Source organism: Motacilla alba, chromosome 4 (assembly GCF_015832195.1).
Source record: "Motacilla alba alba isolate MOTALB_02 chromosome 4, Motacilla_alba_V1.0_pri, whole genome shotgun sequence".
NCBI classification, from domain to species: domain Eukaryota; kingdom Metazoa; phylum Chordata; class Aves; order Passeriformes; family Motacillidae; genus Motacilla; species Motacilla alba.
This window is the reverse complement of record NC_052019.1, coordinates 31,051,526-31,073,355: the sequence shown is the minus strand read 5'-3', so window position 1 is coordinate 31,073,355 and position 21,830 is coordinate 31,051,526. Positions and strand designations below refer to the sequence as shown.

The following is a 21,830-nucleotide window of genomic DNA, read 5'->3' as shown; positions in this document are numbered from 1 at the left end:
ATCATAATATTGACAAAATAATTTATATTTGTTCCAAATAAATTAGGGGTTTCCTTGAACCTGCCAAATTCTTTGTATTCTGATAAGCCTAGTTTTTACCGTTTTCTGAGGATCTTCTAAAAAAGAAAGTGTGTAAGAAATAGTTTACAAAAATGAAATTACAGATCTTGACAAATAATCACTGTCTTTATTTTACCATTAAGAAAAAAGAGCCTTTAACAATAGTAATACTTGCATTCTTCAGCCTTCTTTTTCAAAGATAGGTCTTATTGCTGTATAATAACAAGACTTTCAGTTTCCAGGGCTGAATCTAAACATTGTCTTTTTTATAATGAGATAACTTTTGAGACCACCTCCATATGTTAATGTATTTAAAAAATATGACATATGTTTTCCAAAGAGACTCTAAAATAAGGAATTATTTCATGGTTTTACATACTTGGCAGGGTGAATTTTCAAGGTAAATAAGATTAGCATTCAGAAAATGTTTTCTCAGGAGATTTGGCATGTAGTTGAAGCCTGGAGAGGTACCTCATGTCTTAAGCTATGTGCTTAAGTTGAGGACTTCCAAGACAAATGAAAACTAATATTACTTCCTTTTCTTCTGTGGGATCTGTTTTGTGGAAAGTATTTGTAAGATAGACCAAATTGTAGAATTTTTTTGCATAAGATAATTCTTATGACGTCTATCTATACTGACCAATATTTTTTCTTGCACTTTACTTTTGTACCATGCTCTTCTCATAGAATGTGTGTATATCTTCTACAGTTTCTTTATACTCTCCAAACTGGACAAGAAAATAATTGAGAAAAAAATTGAATAAACCTATAAAAAGAAACTCATTATGAAAAGTGCATGGGCTCAAATGCTGGCACAAGGAATGCCAACTTGAAAAATCCTTATTTAGTGATGCAAAAAGTGTCTTTGCCAAGATGAGCACTGATGTAATCCTATAATCTTTGTGTTCTGAGCTGTTCTGAAATGGCAGTGATCTCTTATTTTCTGTTGTGAAAATTGGTTCTGGAGCAATCTGACACTGCTAAGGAAATAAATATTGAGGAAAACAGTACTGAACATACAGCAAACTTTGTGTCTGCTGGGTAGACGTTAAATACCTTGCATTGTCCAGTGTGATTTTATTAGGTGAAATCATGTGGTGTGTAGCTGTTGGTAGTGGTCAGCAGCAGTCCTCTGGATGTGGGGGTTTGTTTGTTAGTTTTGTTAGTTTCATGTGGGAATTTTTTGTTTGATTTGGGGTTTTATTGTGTGTGTGTGTGTTGGGGGGGGTGGGGGGGGGGCGGCTTTTCCTGTAGGATTACAACATGCAGCATGGCATTGCCAGGTTTCCTGATAAAATAATGGGACAATAAAAAATTGTGTAATAAAAACTGCATGTGCATAGTAGCTGTTTGTGATCCTATTCCAGAGTTCTAGGTATCTGCTGTGGTATTAAAGAAGCAGCTGATCTCTAAACCAAAAGATTAGACTGTCTGTAAAAATACCTTTTGTGTGGTGTCACAAAGGACGTGACTTTCTACTGGGACAACAGAAATGGAATGTATGAGTGCTTCTGGATCATGGTTTACAGCTATTACGAGGAACACTGACAACAGACAAGGTGTGACCTCCACCTGTTGGGAGGTTCTGCTTGAGAGCACCTGCAGGTGCCCTGAGGCACTAGAATTTTCCAGCCACCTTTACACAAACTGCTTTTTGGCCTCTGAAAGCTGCAGGTTTAGGACACATGCAGGAGGTGGAATAGTGGTGCATACCAGATATCCACCTGCCTTCCTAAATTTAATCCTCATGCTGTAAAAGGAAAAAGCCACATATATAAATGTTAGTACACTGCTACAAACAAATAATTTTGCTGTGTTTGATTTCACCAGTCATCTCCTCTTCCAGAAGCTAAAAGAGTCAGAGCCTTTGGAGAATCCTACCCCAGTTTTCTTTCTAAAAGAGTATTGTGCCACACCCTGACAAAACTTCCAGTATAGAAGTACCTCAGTTTATAGTCAGGTCATATTTAGAAGATGACCTTCATAGTCTGCATGGATTAAAAGATTAAAAACTAAACTAATTCACTTTCTAAACAAAAAAACTGCATACATCTGAGATTCTTCTGAAAATGAGAGTCTCTTAGTTACATTCTGCTGAGTATAACTCTATCTTTTATTCAACGAATGGACTTTTCTATTTGATGCCTGGGGCATAACTTGTGGAGATATTAAGTGATCATTGAAATTGCAAAATATTTTGATCAAAGAAAGGCAAAAGTTATCAGTTAGAAAAAGACTCAGCATTTGTTGTATGCCCAAATGACCTCATTCCATGCTAGTAATTGACATACAACATACAACTTGCCCGAGAATTACTGTTTGGCAGTTTACAGGCCTTGATCAAGATACTGTGGCCTTTCAGTGTATGTTGAAACATTCTGTCTTCTCTAATATCTAACAATAATCAGCATCAGGTGCTTTAGGTCCAAAAAATAAGGCCTCGGGCAGTAATGTGACTCTCCATTTATTTAAAAAAAAGGGCAAATCTGATTAAAAGAAAAAAATCAAAGAGGACCTCTGAAATAACAAAGCTAGTAGCTATTTGTTGTTTGATATTTGCAACTGTCTTCTATTTCTTTAATATGATCCTGAATTTTGTTTGCATTGATTTGTTATTTGACTTTGGATTTGCAGTGTTTTCTGGGCTCTATTTCCAGGAAGACTATTGTTGACATGTGATTTCAGCATATGGAGCTACTAAACTGCTTTTAATTTGATACAATACACAATGCTGCACCATTCACAAATCAGTAAAAGATTCTATCCATCTTTTTGCAGCCATTTTAGGTGGTATGAAGTCAAACAGAAGATTCTGCCCTAGTGAGACAGTAGATTCTTCACTCAGATACTGGCATCCTGACTCAGATGAAAAGGCTCTAGATTGTTGATTGTAAGAAGAAAAGATTGAGATTTAGATTCAGAGTTTGCTTTAGCAGCATTTGCAGTTTTATTTCTCTATCTCCTTTGTCATATTATAGCCATGATAGACATGAAGTTCTTCAGAATATTTTTGTGTGTTTGTTTTCCCACTGGAGCATTCAGGTTCATGAAATTATTACAGTATCCTCATTCAAATGGAAAGGGTGTGCATAAAGCCAAATCAAAATGAAAATGTGGGTTGTTCCTACCATACTGGTGCCTTCCTTCCCTCATTTCCTCTGAGAAACTTCTCCTCTTGCTCCACATTACAGCCATCAGGTGTTGTCTCATTGCAGAAAGTAGATCCTCTTCCATGTTGAAGCTGTTTTTTTGAATAGGACTGCCATAAGAAATGTGGGATTTGGTTCTGCCAGGCAGAATTAGACCTAAATCAGGCTAGAATCCAGTAATTTATTTCCAGAGGTGAAAGAGTTCAGGAATTCCTGCCACCTTTGCAGGAATGAGATTTGTGCATGGATCACAGTGGAAATCAGCAGAAAGCAGTATCAAGCAAGTGCACTGCCAGGGAGATGGTGTCTTAAGGAATTGGTTTAGGCTGAAACAGGTTTTGTTTTTTTAACTACCAAGTCAAAATGAAGCAGAGTCAAACAGAAGCAAACTCTTAATTGTATTTTAGATGATTCAAATAAATTCTGAACTTTGATCATCAAAAATGTTTCCATTTCTAAAAATGTTTTGATGAGCTCTTCTTTTATTTCTGCTATCTGAATTACTGAACTCTACATGCAACGTCCTGATTTAGCTAATATTTAGAATATGGACAGCTAAATTGATACAATGAGGGAATTAAGACCAGCAGTAATGTCAAGCCCTTATAGGCCTAAGGAGTAGGTTGCCAATGGTTTTGGCATTCCATGCATTTTAAATTTCTAACTCTTCTCCTAGTTTGCATCATATAATCTCTGGATTTCAGAGAGGCTTGGGAAACTTATTCCAGCTGAGAATTTGTCCCAGTATATTTCATAATTTTTCCTATAATAAATATATCCTATAATAGACAAAAACTCACTCATCATCATAGAGTCCATAATACATTTTTTCTCTATACAGAAGAATAACTTTGTTGGTTTGAGCAACAGCACAACAGTGCAAATGGGAGCATGTCATGTGAGTAGCAGGCCCAGGGAAAGAAAATGCATTTTTTTTCCAAAGTGACTATGCTCATTATGATTCTCTTTGAATAGCATTTCTGCCTTATTTCTGAGCTCCACCATGAAATCCAACTGATGCCCTTACAGATGTAATTGAAATGATTGGTTTTAGAAAGACTGATACCTAAATTTGAGAACTGTTGCTTTAAGGAAATGTTTTTTCTTCCTTTTTTTTTTCCTCACTAGTTTACTTCTGAAACAAACAACCATCAGCAGAAGATGCCCCTTCCTCAGACCAAATTCTGAAATATAGACAATGGATTATAAAAATGAAGTCTTACAGAAACTTCTGATGAACATGGTTATGACTACATGTTGCATGAATGACACACATGTTCTCGGCAAAATTTATGGTCAATCTGCTCTGTTTTTCTGCTTATTTGAATGGTATGCCTTATTTTTCCAAAAGTGTATAATTGGAGATTTTTTTTTGTTTTTTCCTTTGTTTTCTTGTTTTTTGCTTGTGTTTTTATTAAAACAGTAACAAATTGGAATAACTGCCCAATATCTGAATAGGAAAGCCCAGACAAGAAATGAAAAGTGAAGAAACAAAGTTCTTGGACAAAAGTTCTAACTCGTTTGTGCCACCAAGTGAAATGCACACACACACAGACACAGAGGCAAAATAATTATTTTAAGGGAATACTAATATATGTTGAGCAACACAAAGAATGGTAAGTTCAGCTTACTTTGTTTGTAAATATTCAAATACGTGTAGATTTTGTGATTACATCCAGAGACAATGAAAATTCTGTAATTTGATATAGAGGTGAAAATTTTTCTAGGAGTTTACAATATTATCATCATTTTATAGGGGAGAAAAGATGTTGCATATGTGTGGTTGTACAGGATCAATTCCAGCGCGGTGTGGATGATAGATGTTCTGGAAATGTGTCCCAAGGTCAGTAACAGTATTGACAAAAAGAGTACCCATTCAAAGTAAACATTAAAGATGAGTTAGCATTGCAGGTAGTAATATTTAACACAAACTGTTGACTTTTTTTTTTTTTTTTTTAGTAGAGTGCAAACCTGATCTATGCATCCAGACTTGTTATGTGTTCAGGTATGTAATCATTATTGCAATAATGCACTGGTATTCAGCGAAAGGTTTTCATAGCAACAAGAGAGTGCAAGTTGGAGTTTTTATGGCTTGTGTTTTGTAGTTAACTTATTTCATAGGTTAAGTTGTTGCATGTGAAATAAAGCTTAGGACTCTTGTAGCGTAAGAAGCAGCGACTGTGAGTCATTAGTTTGTTACCTTGATAACAGTATTTACTAAAGTGTCTGGAGAGTCAGTATTAGTAATGTAATTTCAGTGGAATATTGTTCCCAGTCTAAGCAAGAATAAATATTCTGCTGTTAAAAGGTATGCCAAAACACCATATCACAGCTGCAATTGTAATTTTCAATGTAATTTTAAATTATTGGTGAAACAGTACAAGTGTAAATCAGTGTTAGGCTTAGGAGTGCTTTATAAAACTAATTACACACGCTTTATTGAATGTATCCTAAAGAATGATTTTGTGGTTTTTAGGATGAATTGGATTTATCGGACTTTTTATTTCATTTTCTTACTTGCTTCCGTTTACAGTGGTAAGTTAATGTAAAATTACTGAGATTTACAAACAGCGTAGAGAAACTCTTCCAGAAGGGGAGAAGATTAGTAACTGCAGTCTGCTCTTGAGAGAGTTGTTTATTCTGCTGGATTGAGTTTAGTTAAGTTTGGGTAACTGGCATAACCTTATTGTCTGACAGGAAACTTTTTAGTGGGGATTTACTGACACTGTCCTGCTACCCCCTATGCTGTCACCTCCCCCAGCACTCATGGGACCATGGCCTGTAACTGTGAAATTGGTCCGTGTTTTGTGCTCAGTGGCAAAGTCAGATGCCTAAGCAGCAGCTGGGGAAGGAGGCCCTTTGGGGGTGTAGCAGGCAGAGTAATGTGTGTCTTTCATGATGGGTTAATGATTTACATTGTTCCAGTAGCAAAAGTTAAACTACAAAAAACTGCACTGTGCTTCTTTGAAATTCCCTTTCCTGATAAACTATAGCTAAAGACTAACACAGGTGTAAATTCAGTAATGAATTAGCTGTTTTCTCAGAGAACAATTAGGTAACAGCTTTTTAGTAAAATCTAATAGGTAAATGAAATATGATTTAAGAAAATGTTTTACCTGGCTTTAAGTCTCAGAAAAAATAAAATCTTGGAAAATTTCTCAGGCCTAGAAAACATTTTAATTAAATGAAAGTGTTCAGAACTGGCACAGTTTTACATGGTGCATAGTTTTACAGCATAAATAATTTTTTTGTGTTAATTTATGCTAGAAGAAGGTAAATAGGATCAAAAATATCTGATTCAGTAAATAATTGCAATATTCTTTTCTTTTATGTTTAGAATTCACTTGGTGTATTCTAAGAATTGAAAATGTTTTTTCTGTTAATGACAAGCTGGATAAAGAAATGCTACTGAGAATAATAAATAGCATTTTTTAGAGAAAGAGCTTGAAAGTATATACATACCAGAGAATTCGGATGTTTATAAAGTCTAATTTTTTACTAATAAGGACTTGAACCTTTGAAAGATAGTAACACATTTAGCAAATATGTCTAATAATCCTTGTTTATTCCTTTTTAAAAAATATATATATATTATACCTGTGTGCAGGAAATGCTGAATTGCCAAAGCATAGTTTATAATCATATTACAAACAAAATCCACTCGTAGTCTTTTAAAACTGTCAAATCAAATATGATATTACCTATTTCATTTTGAATATCACTTGATACAGAATGATCACTCTAAAGTAACAGATTAAGCCACTAGATAAAATGTTTTTGGTTGGGTTTCCACCCAGTCTGTAAAAGTGCATTCTTTTCTCTTTGCTTTTATCCAAGAAAAAGCACTTTGGTAGATGCAGGAATAAAAATTTTCATTTTATTGATTTGCTAGTCCTTTTGGAGGGCAAATTCAAAAAGAGAGTGGTCTCCTGTGCAAAGACAGATCTCTTGTGTGTTTTAATGCAGAGATCTTGGAGCACTTGGACAAACTACCCTGATTCTCCACTACAGTGGATATTCAAGACCCCCAAGAGTCTTGAGACTGACAGGACCAGAGGGACTGGCCTGATGATGTGTCAGGCGAGGTTTAGGTTGGATATTAGAAAAATGTTCTTCACCCAGAGGGTGGTTGGGCACTGGAACAGCCTCCCCAGAGTTGAAACCTGACAGAGTTGAAAAGTGCTTAAAAAGCATTTGGGCACATGGTGTAACTCTTGGGGATGGTCCTGTGCAGGGCCAGGGAAGGGTCTCGATGATCCTTGTGGTTCCCTTCCAACTCAGCATACTCTGTGATTCTGTGATCTTACAATCATTTTGAAAGATGTGAGGAGGCTGCTGCTTGGGTACCTTTGCTGCAGAGCTCTGCAGTGTGAGTGGTTGCCATTACAGAGTTCAGTATGTCATTCAGAGTTCAGAAGTCCTGCAGATGCAAGGTAGTAGTACAGCACATTTTTATTCTAAACTGTTCCTGAGACATTATTCCTGTAACAGTATTTTCGTCATTGTGAAGAAGGTTTGGGGGGTTCTAGGTGGAGTGAGAGAGCTGAAGATCTATGAAATCCTGGCAGCCATTGAGGCTGTGCACAGTGGTGCCACCCGTGACTCTGACTTCAGAGGATCCCCAAACAATAGGATTGTCTTTACATTAAAGTTTCTAACTCCTTTTGGTGTCTGCACTTCATCTTCCTGGTTTTCCTCATAATGATGTTCTGTGTTGGCCTCTCTCAGGAGAGGCTTCTGCTGTTCCTGAGATTTGCCATGGGAAGGTACCTTCCCCCTCTGCCAAGCAGATCTGCCTTGTGGCCCATCCAGCTTCTTGGGTTTCTACCTGGGCTCAAGCTGCCCTGCTCCAGCATTGGGTATGAGGCAAGAAACAGAGGGAGACACCCTAAACAGTATTATTTCTGCTGGAGTGAAAAGATGAGACTCTCAGAGGAACTGTGCTACTCACCCACCTTACCACTTTTCCTGACAAAAGCCTGGTTTAAAAGCAAGGTCAATGATGAAGAGAAGTGGCTTCACCCTCTCCTGGTGAACTGAGTGTTCCTGTCTTTAATAATTGACAATTTTGTTATTCTGTGTCAGAATGTGTGACTCAGATCTATGAAAATACACTCTTCCAAGGAGGAGACCTCACTACAGTTTTTACACCGAGTGCCAATTACTGCCAAATAGTGTGTACTTACCATCCTACCTGTCTGCTCTTCACCTACTTGCCAGCGACATGGACTAAAGATCCTGCAAAAAGGTAGAATGTTCATGTACTTGCTGGTCTCCTGTGATAATTTAAAAACCTGGTAAAATTTTGACAGAACACAGGCATTCAGGGAAAGGTTCAGGGTTGCCATGGAAAACAATGTCAAGTATCTCTAAAAATGGTGATCTAAGAGTAATTGCTTGAATTCAAAAGGTTAAATTTGACAATGCCCAATTTTTCACACCGGCCCTTTCAAGGAAAGAGAACTGACTCTGCACTCCCTCCTCTGGGCCACGTCTTTGTTGTTGAGGGACAATGTGAATAATTTCACATCTCCAATGATCCCTGTATTGTTCCCCATCCTTTCTACTTAGTATATTTTTCTCACAATTAAGAATTTCAATGGCCTGAGAGATAAGGCTTAACCCTTTTTTTCTTCCAATTGCACTTGTCAAAATTTTCATGTTGAGGGATATTGGACAGGCTGCATTTCAGCTGAGAAACAGTTATGAAAGTCTGTGTAGTACTGCCAAAGCTGAGAATTGCTGCATTTTAAAACACAGGTTCTCCTGCTATTTAAAAGACAGCGATACAGAAATGCTGCCGAAAGTGGATATGGAAGGAGCTATCTCTGGACATTCCTTAAAACAGTGTAACCAAATTAGTGGTAAGATATGGTTATTCACATGCATGAATTTTATGCTCTGCATTGCATAGCAGCTGTTAAAAATCAGCATTTTGAGAAGAGGAATAGAATCAGGGAGGCAGCCAAGCAGTGATTTGTGTGTTCTTTGCCAGACCACTTTGAAACACAGATGACAAGAACTCTACTGGTTTTACTCTTCAGGTCCACCTATCCACCACCCAGGCTCCCCAGATAAGGTAACAGGGAAATCATGCTCCTGCAGTCACAGTTTCATTTGCTAGAGGCAGATGGCAGCCCTTGCTTTAACTGCTGACTCCAGTTCTAAAGATTATTTTACTACTACAATTCAAGTTCCAGAAAGTGGCTCATATGGCATGTGTGACCCTGTTTTATAACTCTGAGGTGCAGATGCTCAGCAAAGCAAAAGTGCATTGCCACAAATTGATGGTAATACTTTTGTGATTCTGTGTAATAATTTTTTTAGCAGCTACATCTTTTAGGGTATCTGTGCTTTACAGCCTAAAGTCAGCATGCCATACCTGCAAGTTATCACCAGGCATATTAAAAGCCTATTAAATGTGTTATTTTATGAATGTTTTAAATTTGCATTGTCATAGTGATGTCATTAAAAGGAGATCAACTTTAAGCATAGTGTGGTACTTTAGAAAAACAGAATAAGGAAGAATATAGTTATTCACTTCCTGACTTGAGGACAAATAGTGTCTTATGGATGTCAGGTTAGTTCTTTAGTTCTATTGGTGTAGCATCTCAAGATAGCAGGACTTAGTGGGTTTTTATGCAAGTTCTCCACCTGTAGCTATTATCAATAAGTTGTGCTTTCTTTTGCTTGTCACTTGCCCTTCAGAGCAGTCAGGCCCCTTAAAAGCTCTTTCCTGTCAATAAGCCTTCATGTTTGTAGTTGTGATTATCTTGGAATAGTGAGAGATTTCAGTGGGATATTATTCTTTATGCTACTTAGACTAATTAATATCACTGAATTACTCTAGAATCAGACTTAATGAAAATCTATGCATACATGTTTAAAAATGCCTCCAGTCATTGGCTGACTCTTGTTCTGTGAAATGACCTTCATTTCAAACCCCACAATTGTGGTCCTCTCTGTGAAGTGTAAATGTAATATTCTGACTCAAGCAGGAAATGTCTGTTGCTTATGAGGACAGAATATGCCATTTAACCTGCTCTATGAATTTGGAACTGAGAAAATATATTTTAATATTGATTCTGAGTTCTTGCTGTGGTGAATGCCATTCTGGTCTCAGTCAGCCACAGTGGTTAGAGCCCCTCCCTCATGTAGGCAAAGGCAAAGTCAAAGTCTGCCAGTTTTTCCCCTTGCCACAAGGTACTACACTAAACCTACATTTCTGATTTGGTGCTAGATCTATGTATAAAGTATGATGTAACTGAAATGAGCGTGGGATGTGGCATCTGGATTATGAGGGCTGTGTCATACAATCTGCTATCTTTTGGGCAATTTGGGGCAAGGGACGGGGAAAAGAATAGAAGTACATTTTCAGAACTTGGTCTCTCTTTCTTCACAGCTTGCAGCCCAGATGTCCATGTAGGACTGGATATGGAAGGGAATATTTTTGATATTACTATGGCTGACAGCTATCAAGAGTGTCAAAAACGATGTACCAATGACAACCGTTGTCATTTTTTTACATATGCCTCTGAAACATTTCACAATGCAAGCTTTTGGTAAATACAGGTTGGATTCATTCCCCTGGACAGCCCTGTGCCTAAGTAGATTAAATCTCAGAGCACTCTAAGGTGCAAGAATTTACTCAAGAATATTCACTTTATTCCTCCTTGAAATGTTTGTTCACACTTACAGGTAGGAAAATATTAATTGTAAATTGGCTTTTATTTGTCTGTTGGTGAGAAAGACAAACTTGTTTATTACAGACTTGAAAAAAATCCTAAAATTCTCTGAAGATACTGAAATACAAATTATATTGATAGCTGTGCTGCATTTTTGCTCTGTTCAGTCTTACTCTGCTTATTGTTCTGAAAATAGCATCATCAGAATATCCAGAGAAATTATTTCATTTTAATGAGATCTATTTTTGAGCTCCTAATCTGCTCAACTTTGGAAGTTAAGCATTATTCAACTAGCTCTGTTCATCATATGAACTCTGTTCTGGAGTCTGGAGATTGTTCTGGCCCATGGCCAGACCATGCACAGTGGTAGAAATTGTGGGTTCAGGAGGATGGTTTAGTCCAAGGAAGAAGACCTGTTTTCTTATCACTTTCTTTACTCTTTGTCATTCAGTAAAAAATGCTTCTTGAAACATACCAGTGTAGGAACTCCAACCAACATAAAGGTGCTCGATGAGGTTGTGTCTGGATTCTCTCTAAGGCCATGTCAGCTTTCTGAATTAGGTAACTATTTAAAAATCTCTGATTTTGATTAGTTTTAAGGGTCATGTTTTCTGAAATGCAATCTATCACTGTCATGTAGAAATGTTTCATTATGTAGAATAATTCTAAAATTATCTTATTCCTAAAATATAGTTAGTACACTCAGGAACAAAGGAGGTTCATATATTTTTAATTTTTTCATGTTATCATTTGTCTTACAGAAATAATTCCCTTCTTTAGAGAGCTAAAGAATTGTCATATATTTTCAATATTGGCTTGATGAAATTGTATGTCATCTTTGTATCATGGATACAAAAATGAAAGATAAAAGCCCATCAGATTCAAAGATAGGGGAAATAAAAAGCTTTCTACATTCTGTTTGTATACTGTGTATGCACTTGAAAATTTTTATTGAAGATCTGCAGCTTTCTAATACAGCTGGCTAATAGGAAAGGATATATTATGCATTTTGTGGGTGATTTGTGATGAAAGCAAAAAAGTCTGTGCTTGTTCCTGCAATCATTACTCGGACAAAATTCTCAAGAGTCTAAAATCAAACAGTGTGTATCAAACCTTCATATTCTCAATTGAAACATCTTTAACATTTTTTTTCATTTTCTTTTTAATTCTATCTCCACTTAGTCTTACAGTGTGATATTTTCCCTTCTTAATGATGACGTTATTCTGCTTTCATATAGCCTTATTTTATCTCACAGATAATCTTGTTTTCCTGTATAAATCACATTTCACAGAGATGAGTATCAATATATTGCTTTCTAAAATCAGTGCTTGGGTTTACTGCTGGGCAGTGCTGGCACAGCATCAGCACTCTCTCCCAAACATTCCTCCCATCAATAGTCTGGGGGTGGGCAAGATCCTGTGAGTGAATACACCTAGGTCAGCTGACCCAAATTAGCCACACGGGGACATTCCATGTCATATGATGTCAGCTCAACTGTAAAATCTAAGGAAATGAGGAGGAAGGGCAGGCATTTATTATTTGCAGTGTTTGCTTTCTGGAGCAACCACTACGTGTGCTGAAGCCCTGCTTCCCAGGAAGATATTCCCAGGATGTTGTTGGATATCACTTGCTTATGGGAAGTAGAAAATTAAAGAATTGGGTTTGTCCTCTTTGCTTGTGTGTGTGCAAACTTTTGCTTTTACTTTACTAAACTGCCTTATTTCAACCTATGTGTTGTTTTCCATCTCATTTTCACTCACCTGTTGAGTGGGGAAAGGGGAATGATAGAATAAGTTGCTGGGCACCTGGCATCCAGACAAGGTCAACTCACCAAAGTCCTTTTTGTGCCCAACATGGATTTTTTTCTACAAAACAGTCTTTACCTGAAACCGCTAGTTATCTGGCTTTTACCCTTCTGATTCTCTCCCTGATCTTTCTGGTGGGGGAGTGAGTGAGTGACTTCATGGGGCTTGGTTTTTGGCTGGGATAAAACCATGACATCATGTGAAAATCAATCTTGCTCCTGCCTGTTTTTCCCTGTTTTCTGTGTCTCGTGAAAGAGGCAAGAGCAAGCAAGAAAGAGAAGAAATAAATTGTGTGATGATAGAAGCATCAAGAAGTCATCTAAGGAGGTCAGCTGTCCTAATCTCAGACAGATCATCTATACCTGTCCAGACAGAGATTTGTAGAGTGTAGTCATAAAACCTCAGTAATGTCTTCTGCTTTGTTGTTTTGTTAACATCTGAAATGGGTTTATTTCAATATTTGTTCGAGGTTTTCTTCTGAATTAATTTAGTTTATTCCTTTCTAGGTGGCCTTTCATTTTCTGCCTTTGCCTCTCTGACTTTATTCTTATGCACACACACTACTATGCATGCATAGCAATTTGTCTGTTTTCTGCCCTTTGCAAAGTATCTTCCTGGGGATCACTGGATATTGAGGAAATGATCACTGAACACGGTCCTTGAGATCAAGGGTTGGCCTCCCTGAACTTTCAGATCCACATTTTTGCTTTAAATATAATTTCCTTTGAAACTATCTGTTCTTCTTAAGGCTATTTCCCCTTAACTTAGCATCTTAACTACTAATTGCGAGAGTTAATTGACTCTAATTTTCTACATTTCTGATTATATTTTTTACTGTTCTTATTGTGTAATTACTCCCCAGTATTTTTTTGTCTTTTCTTGCCTATGTTTTTTGAAAACCTCATCAAATTAACAGGATTCAGAGTAAGCTCTGCCTCTTCTTAGTTTCCCTTTCTGAAGCAAGATCTTCCCAATATGAGCAGTATTGACTTGGTTGCTGTACTTCCTCAACAGCTCAAGTTCTCTGCTGCCACTAAATCCTATCTTTTGGATCATTTCACTATTTTTACTATCTCTGCAGCTTGATAGGTTCAAGAAACATCCTCCATGCTGATGCTTCCAGTTTTCTTTTTTAATTCTTGCACTAGAATTCTAACTGGGACTTCAAGTATACCCTTGAAAAAGGATACTCATTAATCTCTTTTTCAACATGCTAACATTTTCTGTAACCTCTATATCCATTGTCTGGTTGTGTGAACTCTCTTGTCAAGCCTCTGTTGTGTTTTGATATTTTGGCCAGCAGGGCAGCACTCCTATTTACTCTGCCTACTTTTTAAATAGTAAAAGAAGTGTTAAGAAGATCATCACCTTATTTTTTTTTCTAGTCTTCCCATGAACATGATATGCCCACTGAAAATTAATTTAAATCTTTCCCCATTAGATTGGCAAATCTCTATTGTAAAACGCGATTTCTCTTTCCCCCTATATGAACCATATCCCTGTAGGGCTCTCCATGACTTTACATATTCAAAAATATTCTTGAGAAATAATTTTTTGTTAAAATGTTGTGTTACTTTTCCAGCTTATCAATCACAGAAGGAAAATGGGAATAAATATGGAAATAAATAATCTGTAAATCTCAATATTCTGATGACATACATTTTTTGAATTTTGATATTTTGTTCTTGTTTTATACAGATTGTCAAATGGACATTTTTGAAGATCAAGTGTTTTCAGGAATTAATATTACAAGTTTTTTCACTCCTGATATTTCTGTGTGCCAAACTATGTGTACATATTTCCCGAAGTGCTTGTTCTTTACATTTTTTACCAGGAAATGGCAAATAGAATCTCAAAGGTGAATATGACAGTTAAATCATATTATCTATGTAGATTATTTAAAATTTATTTTTTAAAAACACAGCGTCTTTTTTTTTAACACTAATTTCTTATGCATGTGTAAATTTTTGTTGAAAGGCTATTTTCAGTAAAGCACAGTTTTTATGGGTTTTGTTCATAAATTTGTAATTTCCTGTGGGCCTTTCAACTGTTTTACAATGTGATAAGGACTTTTGTATTGTGGCTGTGTATCTGGTCTTAATCTGAAAAGAATTATACCTGTCAAAAGTACAGTGAGCCTCCAGATTGTTTTAAAGACTTAAACCTGAATTTTATGGCATTATGAAACGAGCCATCTGTTTTCCTGCCAGGGTGAACTTATTTACTTGAAAAGATTTTTCAATTAAGTTAATGGCTTTAAAAATATTTCTATTTGACTTTCTTCTTTCAAACTTAGTAGTGTGAAATATTAGTTAATAGTTAAAAATCGACATTCCACAGGAATCAGAAAAATAAAGTTTCAAAGGAATTTCAGGCAGAAGCAAAGCTGAGATGGCATGCATCTTCTAAAGTCACCTCTTCTACGTGTGTATAAATACTGTACCACTTTTAGTAGTATACTTGTATGGCATTTCACAGCACAACTGATTGTCTCAATTTAGTGTGAACTAGTGAACTTAGTGCATTTTCATATGAAATACTTCTACAGATTGAGACTTGGGAGAAAAGAGTGTATTTAGGAAAGAACCTGCTTTTACCAGTACCTAAACAATTATTTTTAGAATGTGAGAACAGGTTTAGTTAGTTTAGTGAAAAATATTTCATTTTAGAAATCTTTGCCTTCTGAAGACATCAACGAGTGGAATTCCAGAGGAACTCGTATCACAAGAAAATGCTGTATCAGGCTTTGGCCTCCTAAATTGCAGAAGATCTTTTCCTGGTAAACAGTACATTACAATAAAACCAACAATCTTGAATTAATCTAGGTAATATCTTTCTGATGCTTTGAATGCAATCATTCTTACAGCCTGCAATTCTCGCACTTACACACAGATGGATTTTTTGGGAGATGAACTTACTGTCACTTATACTAAAGGACACAGAGCCTGTCAGCAGGTTTGCACAGACATGATCCGCTGCCAATTTTTTTCCTATTCTCTCCTCCAAGATTCATGCAATGAAGAAGGGTGAGATATATTTTTTAAAATGTTCAAAGATTGCTGAAATAGTCATTCCAGACATGTGGTGAGTGAGTTCAGTGAAAAAAAATACAAACTGAATGTTTGCATTAATTAATTGGCAGAAAGTGTGAGTGTCACCTAAGAATGTCCTCAAATGGATCTCCGGTGAAAATAGTACATGGACCAGGAAGTATCTCTGGATACTCACTAAGATTATGCAAAAAAAAAGCCAGTACTGGTAAGTAAATCTTCTTTTTATGAAAAATGGACAGTGCTTCCCTGATTTCAGTCTAGGAGACCAAACCAAATTTTTTTGAGGTGTTTGTTGCACTGTTCCAGTGGGTGATCTTGTAAATTTAGAGTGTTCTGGAAAAGTGAAGTCACTCAGGTCTTCACATAGTAAACACCAGAGCAGCTGTGAATTTGATTTTATAGACTTTACGACCATAAACCATGAAAAACGTATCATTTATCACCTTCTTCGCACTAGGTGGTGCCAATTCAGTGATCAGCAGTAGTCTCATCTTCATTTTTCATTGGTGAATGCAAGTGGTCTTTAAGCTCAGTTTTAAATGACTTGTGTAGTGTGTATGCAGCATTCTGCAAGAACAATTAGGATCGTTGGTGGCACAGACTCCTCCCCTGGCGAATGGCCGTGGCAGGTCAGCTTGCACGCCAAGCTGTCTCGCCAGAGACACCTGTGCGGGGGCTCCATCATCAGCAACCGGTGGATCCTCACAGCTGCTCACTGTGTCGCGAGGTGAGGCCTAAATGCAAATGTACAAAGTTTAGCCCAGCGTGCAAGATAAATTGAGGTTTACCTTTCAGGATAATAACAGTGAGAATTAGAAATAGATGAACTGCATTAAGGTAGCCAAAAGGTGAAAATTTTCAGGTAGACATCAGTTTCTTAATGTAACTGGAAGTCCATGCTTTCTCCCTTTTTAGCATAGTATTGTACTGCTGATACTAAATTATTTTAATGAACACAGAAGTGAAATTCTAAAGCAGACAACAAATACCTACAGAACCCTAGACATTCTCATGTGATACGAGTTTTTTCTTACTGTAATACTGCATTAGGCTATTTAGTCACAGACTGACTGTATATCTTTTCCCCTCAGTCTAGAGAATCCCAACATTTGGCGTATTTATGCTGGTATTTTGAGACAATCAGAAATAAAGGAGGATACACCCTTCTTCAACGTGGAAGAGATTATTGTTCACTCTCAGTATAAAGATGCACATATTGGACATGACATTGCTTTAATGAAACTTGCTGAGCCTATGAATTTTACTGGTATGTAGCATATTGCAGAGGAACTGTGAATTGCTATGGCAGTGCATGACACCTGGGCTGGCTTCCTTTAATATTCAGCTACTGGGGTTTGAGGAGAATCTATTCTGTTGGCTTCAAAAAGAAAATGGGTGGCTTTAATTTACGAGCTGGAGTCACACATAATGTGAGGGACAAAGCATACATGCAAGCTGTCGTCAGGGGTCATGTGGGTGCCCACAAAACCTTACTGTTGCAGTTGTCTCTGCTGGACAAACTAATATTTTCTCTTGAACTTTAGATCTTCAACTACCTATCTGCCTGCCATCAAAAGAAGACACTAACATATTTTATACTGACTGTTGGGTAATTGGATGGGGTTACAGAAAAGAAAAAGGTACAGAGAAATACTTTTAAATGGTGAATTTTTGTATTTTTAAAATCAATGTTTTTGACAAAAAACCTCCCCTTCTCTAAAAAAAAAAGAAAATTATTCTCTGTTCTTAGCTCCCACTGTTCCTTCTAGACAGTACTTTAATATAATTCTTTATTAGAATTGATTTCTATTAAGACACCATGAAACATAAATGAAAGATATATGAAGTTATGATTAAATAGCTCCATGGGCTGACACAATAATTAATTTTATAAATTGGTTCAGTAGTTTGAAATACTTGAGAATTCAATCCTCTACATACATCTAAATACATCTTCTGCAGCACTCAAATACCCTTCCTTAGATTCTAGTTTAATCTACTGGCAAAGCCCAGTACATATCTGGGTTTTGCACACTCTTTTTTATTTTTCCTAGATGAAACAAGGCAATAAATTTACCACTGAACTGTTTTGAATTACAGTCTGCACGTAACCCATGGTGATTTTTTATGTGATTGTATTCATGTGACTTTAGAAATTGGAGACTGAAGTATGTTGCTTTTCTAATTCTGAAGATTGATTATAGACCATGCCAATGACTTGTGTTTTGATAGTAGACAAGATTTGAACTCCTCTGATTTTGTGCGGAGGTGGGCCAAAGAGTTCTTAATTGCCAAGCTGTGGTATTACATCTACTTATTTACTTATATTTTTATATGTTTATATAGATTTATATTTAAAAAGAACCTTTTCCTTTATACACGTGCCTATCTGGAAGTTACAGTTCAATGTGAAATCTAACAAATTTAGGGAGTTACTCTATAGACAAATTTCTTCGACTAATTACTAGAGAAAAGGCTGGTTTTAAATACTCTTGTTTAGTCTATATGCAAGTTTCTCCATCCTTAAAACTACTAGGACAGAGAGCAGCGCATATTTGGCAACTGGGAGATTCCAAACTTATTGCAACACTTTACTAGGAAATAATAGTTACTAACACAAAACGATGCTAACAGCAATGCTCCAAGGGCCAATGTTCTGAGAGCCATTCCAATATGAGGATTCGTTGCACATCACGAGGGGGTTTTGGAGCTTTTCCAGTCATGAGAAAGAAGATGGCATCATAAAAGCATTTAAATTCACATCGTTTGCTAACACAAAGGAAGGAAAATCAGTGTCATGAACCTCTATTAACACTTCAGAAGCTGTGACCTCCCACTTTGTAATATCATTGTATGGGGATTTCTAGAGTTGAATTCAAACCTTTATTTTTCTAGAACCAAACTTTTCTCATCTCATATTGCCTTCCATATAGGTCGGGTACAAGATATTCTTCAAAAGGCTCCTGTTCCCTTCATGTCAAAAGAGGAATGCCAGGCAAGGTACTGGAAGCGCAAAATAGGTGACAAAGTGATCTGTGCTGGCTATGATGAAGGAGGAAGGGATGCTTGTAAGGTAATGACAAATAGGAGTGTATGGTTTTATATTCCATATGTTTAAATATGTAAATGAATAATACAATTATTTTTAACTGCTATCAGAAAAGTATGATTATCAATAGAGCTCTTGATTAACTTATCACTTTTGGTTGTCAAAAGCACTGAAAACCAAGGTATATGGAAAATATTTCTTATACAACATTGAAATCTCTAGGGATAGATTCCGTGGATAGGAAACTCTTGAGTGCTTGAGTGTGGATATATAGATATCCATTTAGGGAATAAAACAGTGTTCCTTCAGGCTATCAGAAATCCAGAGAGCATACGTATAGTACCTTGAAGCATTTCTCCAATAAGAGCATAAGAGCAGATTTCCTACGTGTTTTTTTTTTTTTTGTTTGTTTGTTTGTTTTGTTTTGTTTTGTTTTTTAATTTCTTGGTAGGAAATACAGTGCATAAAATCTTATTTTAAATCATCCTCTGTGTATAAACCAGAAGGGAGGGTGCTAGTAATGTTATTAAAATGCATGGGGAATAGAAGGCTAAAAACAAACTGTGAAAACTGCTCTGTTCATAATTAGAGTTGAAAATGTCACAACAGCATGAGTTCCATGAGCCAAAGTCTCTGCTCAAGAGTAAACTCACGCACTTTTGCCAGTTTAAATATTCTGAGTTAATTTCTGCAAGAAGAAAATAGTCTGATCATTAATACTAAATTCTCTTCCAAATACAGTTTTCACTGCAAACATTTAACACTTAATAATTGTATGCTGAAATGTTACTATTGCTATGATTAGTTAGGAATAAAAATACTTGGAGCTGGGAAGTAATTTTTTCTGTATGCCAATAAAGCTTTTTTTATCTGATACAGCGTAACAGAACACAGAGATGCTGTTTCAAAAAATACCACACTTGCTGTTGTCCTAACAACTCATAACAGCTTCTCTAAGGAATCTTATGTTCAGAAATGAATAGAAAAAGAAAACACAAAGGTGCTTTATCCTGAGTGGGACAGAGTCACTCAAACAGGATAAGGCATGTAGAAAACTGAGATACTAAAAACATGGTCATAAGAAAAAATACTGCCAATACTACATACAGTTTTTAATCACTGTATGTAGATAAGACAATGATGATAATAAAAAGAAAATAATATAAACCAGTAGTTTTGAACCTTCAGGGGAAGAAAAAATTGTTTGCAATGACTATTTAGAAATCAATGTACTAAACAATCAGAACACCTGCTTTGGTCCTCTCTTAATTAGCTGCAAGTGAAAGTGACTGAAATCTAGGCTGTTATGCTGGTGGTGACATTGAATTATGCTGATTTTATTCAAAGATTTCTTTGTGATAGAAATACTGATGAGGCCTCTTCCTTGCATGCTCTCTCTTTTTCTCCTGTGACACAGGGAGATTCAGGAGGGCCCCTGTCATGCAGACACGAGGAGGTGTGGTATCTGGTGGGCATCACCAGCTGGGGCGAAGGCTGCGCTCGGCCCAGGCAGCCGGGAGTCTACACCAAAGTTGCTGACTATGCAGACTGGATTCTAGAAAAAACTACATAGTATGAGCACTACTGACTCACTCAAATTGTTGCTGAGGAATAACAACCCTCAGAGCAATGGGATAAAGTGTATTAGTAAAGTGTATTAGTGGTTTTACAATGGTGTTTTTGTTAGTCTAGAGTGTAAAGTACTTGTTTTAAATGCAGAAAAGCAGGAATGAATGAATTTTCCTATTACTAAATAAAAAGCAGTAATAACAATAAACTCTGTGATCACTGATTTGGCAGAAGAAAATATGGCTGAGCCACAGACTTCTTCTATTCTTGTTAGCATAAAACGGGAGTGGACGAGGTTGCAGGACATGTACAGACCTTGGAGCTGGGAACTACTTCTGTATTAGGAGGTTGCCACGCAGCAAAAAGAAATTTCCTTCTCTTGTCTGAATGTAGTTAAAATGGGCAAACCACTTACAAGCTTACTGGAGGGCTGGGGGAAGGGAAGCTAAGGCATGGAAATGTCTACACAGTTGCATTGCCCTGGTTTCCTTGGGGAATTAACAAAAAAAAGTTTCAGTACTAACCAAGAAAACAAACCCATAGGTCTTGGCAGAGGGACACACGTGGATGCAGACACCACCAAGCCCAGTTCATGCTGGAAAATCCCATCCTGCTGTTCCCAGCAGTCTGCCAAGGATTGGCACAGGTGTGCTTTACCATTGTGCTGTGATCTCCACTGGGCTTTGATCTTCTGAGGACCAAGGCAGGGAGCTCAAGCCTGACCCCTAGGGTGCCTCCAAGTTACTTCTAGAGGCACACAGAACACTAAAACAGTCGAAGGCATAAAATACTTTTTTTCTACATTGCTGCTCTCCAGACTTTTTGCATTCCCAGTTGCAAGGTCACTTGAGTGTATTTACAATCCCCATTAGTCTTCCACTTTTACTCATTGCTCCCAAAGAGCTGTCACCTACATTATTCTAATTTCTGTGGATAATTTTGTGATGAGAAGGATAAGAGGGTCTACTTCTCTTGAGGTAGAATTTCCAGAAAATCAAGAAAAGGATCCCCTCCCCCAATATATCTTTTTATTTTCCAAATACCTAACTCTGTGATTAAAGAAACAACTTTATCCTGTCCCTAAATCTCCTTGTGTCATTTTATAATCTTTTGTTACTTTGTGTCAGATAGCAAACATATTTCATGGCTGAAATTAATACTAGTGCAAGCAACAGGAATTAAAAATTAATTACTTTCCCATAGTAAGAAGCAACATTTCACACTGCATCAGAAAGGAGAGTACCAACACTGTCTTTGCCAAACTTTATGAGCTTGTTTCCTAATCTACCATAATTGCTGAAAATATGTTCCAGAGTGCTACTTATAATTGCCCTACACCATACTGGGAGGTCAGCAGCAGGAGTGGATCTGCAAGTAAATGAGCTGATGAAACTCAAGAATTAAACATCAAATTTATGGGAGATAAGAATCAAGCTGCTGAAAATTACTTTTGTCTTTA

General features: G+C 36.8%; 1 protein-coding gene across 1 annotated transcript; it reads left to right on the top strand.

Annotated features, from left to right (window-relative positions):
- The first annotated feature begins 2,174 nt into the window (after positions 1-2,174).
- On the top strand, positions 2,175-21,416 carry LOC119700800 (coagulation factor XI-like). The gene is made up of 16 exons (XM_038136417.1): positions 2,175-4,825; positions 4,966-5,214; positions 5,686-5,744; positions 8,295-8,457; positions 8,970-9,073; positions 10,612-10,771; positions 11,346-11,455; positions 14,399-14,558; positions 15,370-15,479; positions 15,567-15,726; positions 15,843-15,958; positions 16,306-16,480; positions 16,845-17,020; positions 17,298-17,393; positions 18,687-18,826; positions 20,220-21,416. The coding sequence occupies exons 3-16, from the start codon at positions 5,687-5,689 to the stop codon at positions 20,373-20,375; spliced, it is 1,884 nt and encodes a 627-aa protein (XP_037992345.1). The 5' UTR covers positions 2,175-4,825; positions 4,966-5,214; position 5,686; the 3' UTR covers positions 20,376-21,416.
- The last annotated feature ends 414 nt before the right edge of the window (positions 21,417-21,830 follow it).

Coding starts and splice junctions, on each gene's coding strand:
- LOC119700800 (XM_038136417.1), top strand. CDS start 5,687: ATGAATTGGATTTATCGGACTTTTTATTTCATTTTCTTACTTGCTTCC. Junction 15,480..15,566: donor TTGCAGAAGATCTTTTCCTG/GTAAACAGTACA, acceptor TCATTCTTACAG/CCTGCAATTCTCGCACTTAC. Junction 16,481..16,844: donor GCTGCTCACTGTGTCGCGAG/GTGAGGCCTAAA, acceptor TTTTCCCCTCAG/TCTAGAGAATCCCAACATTT.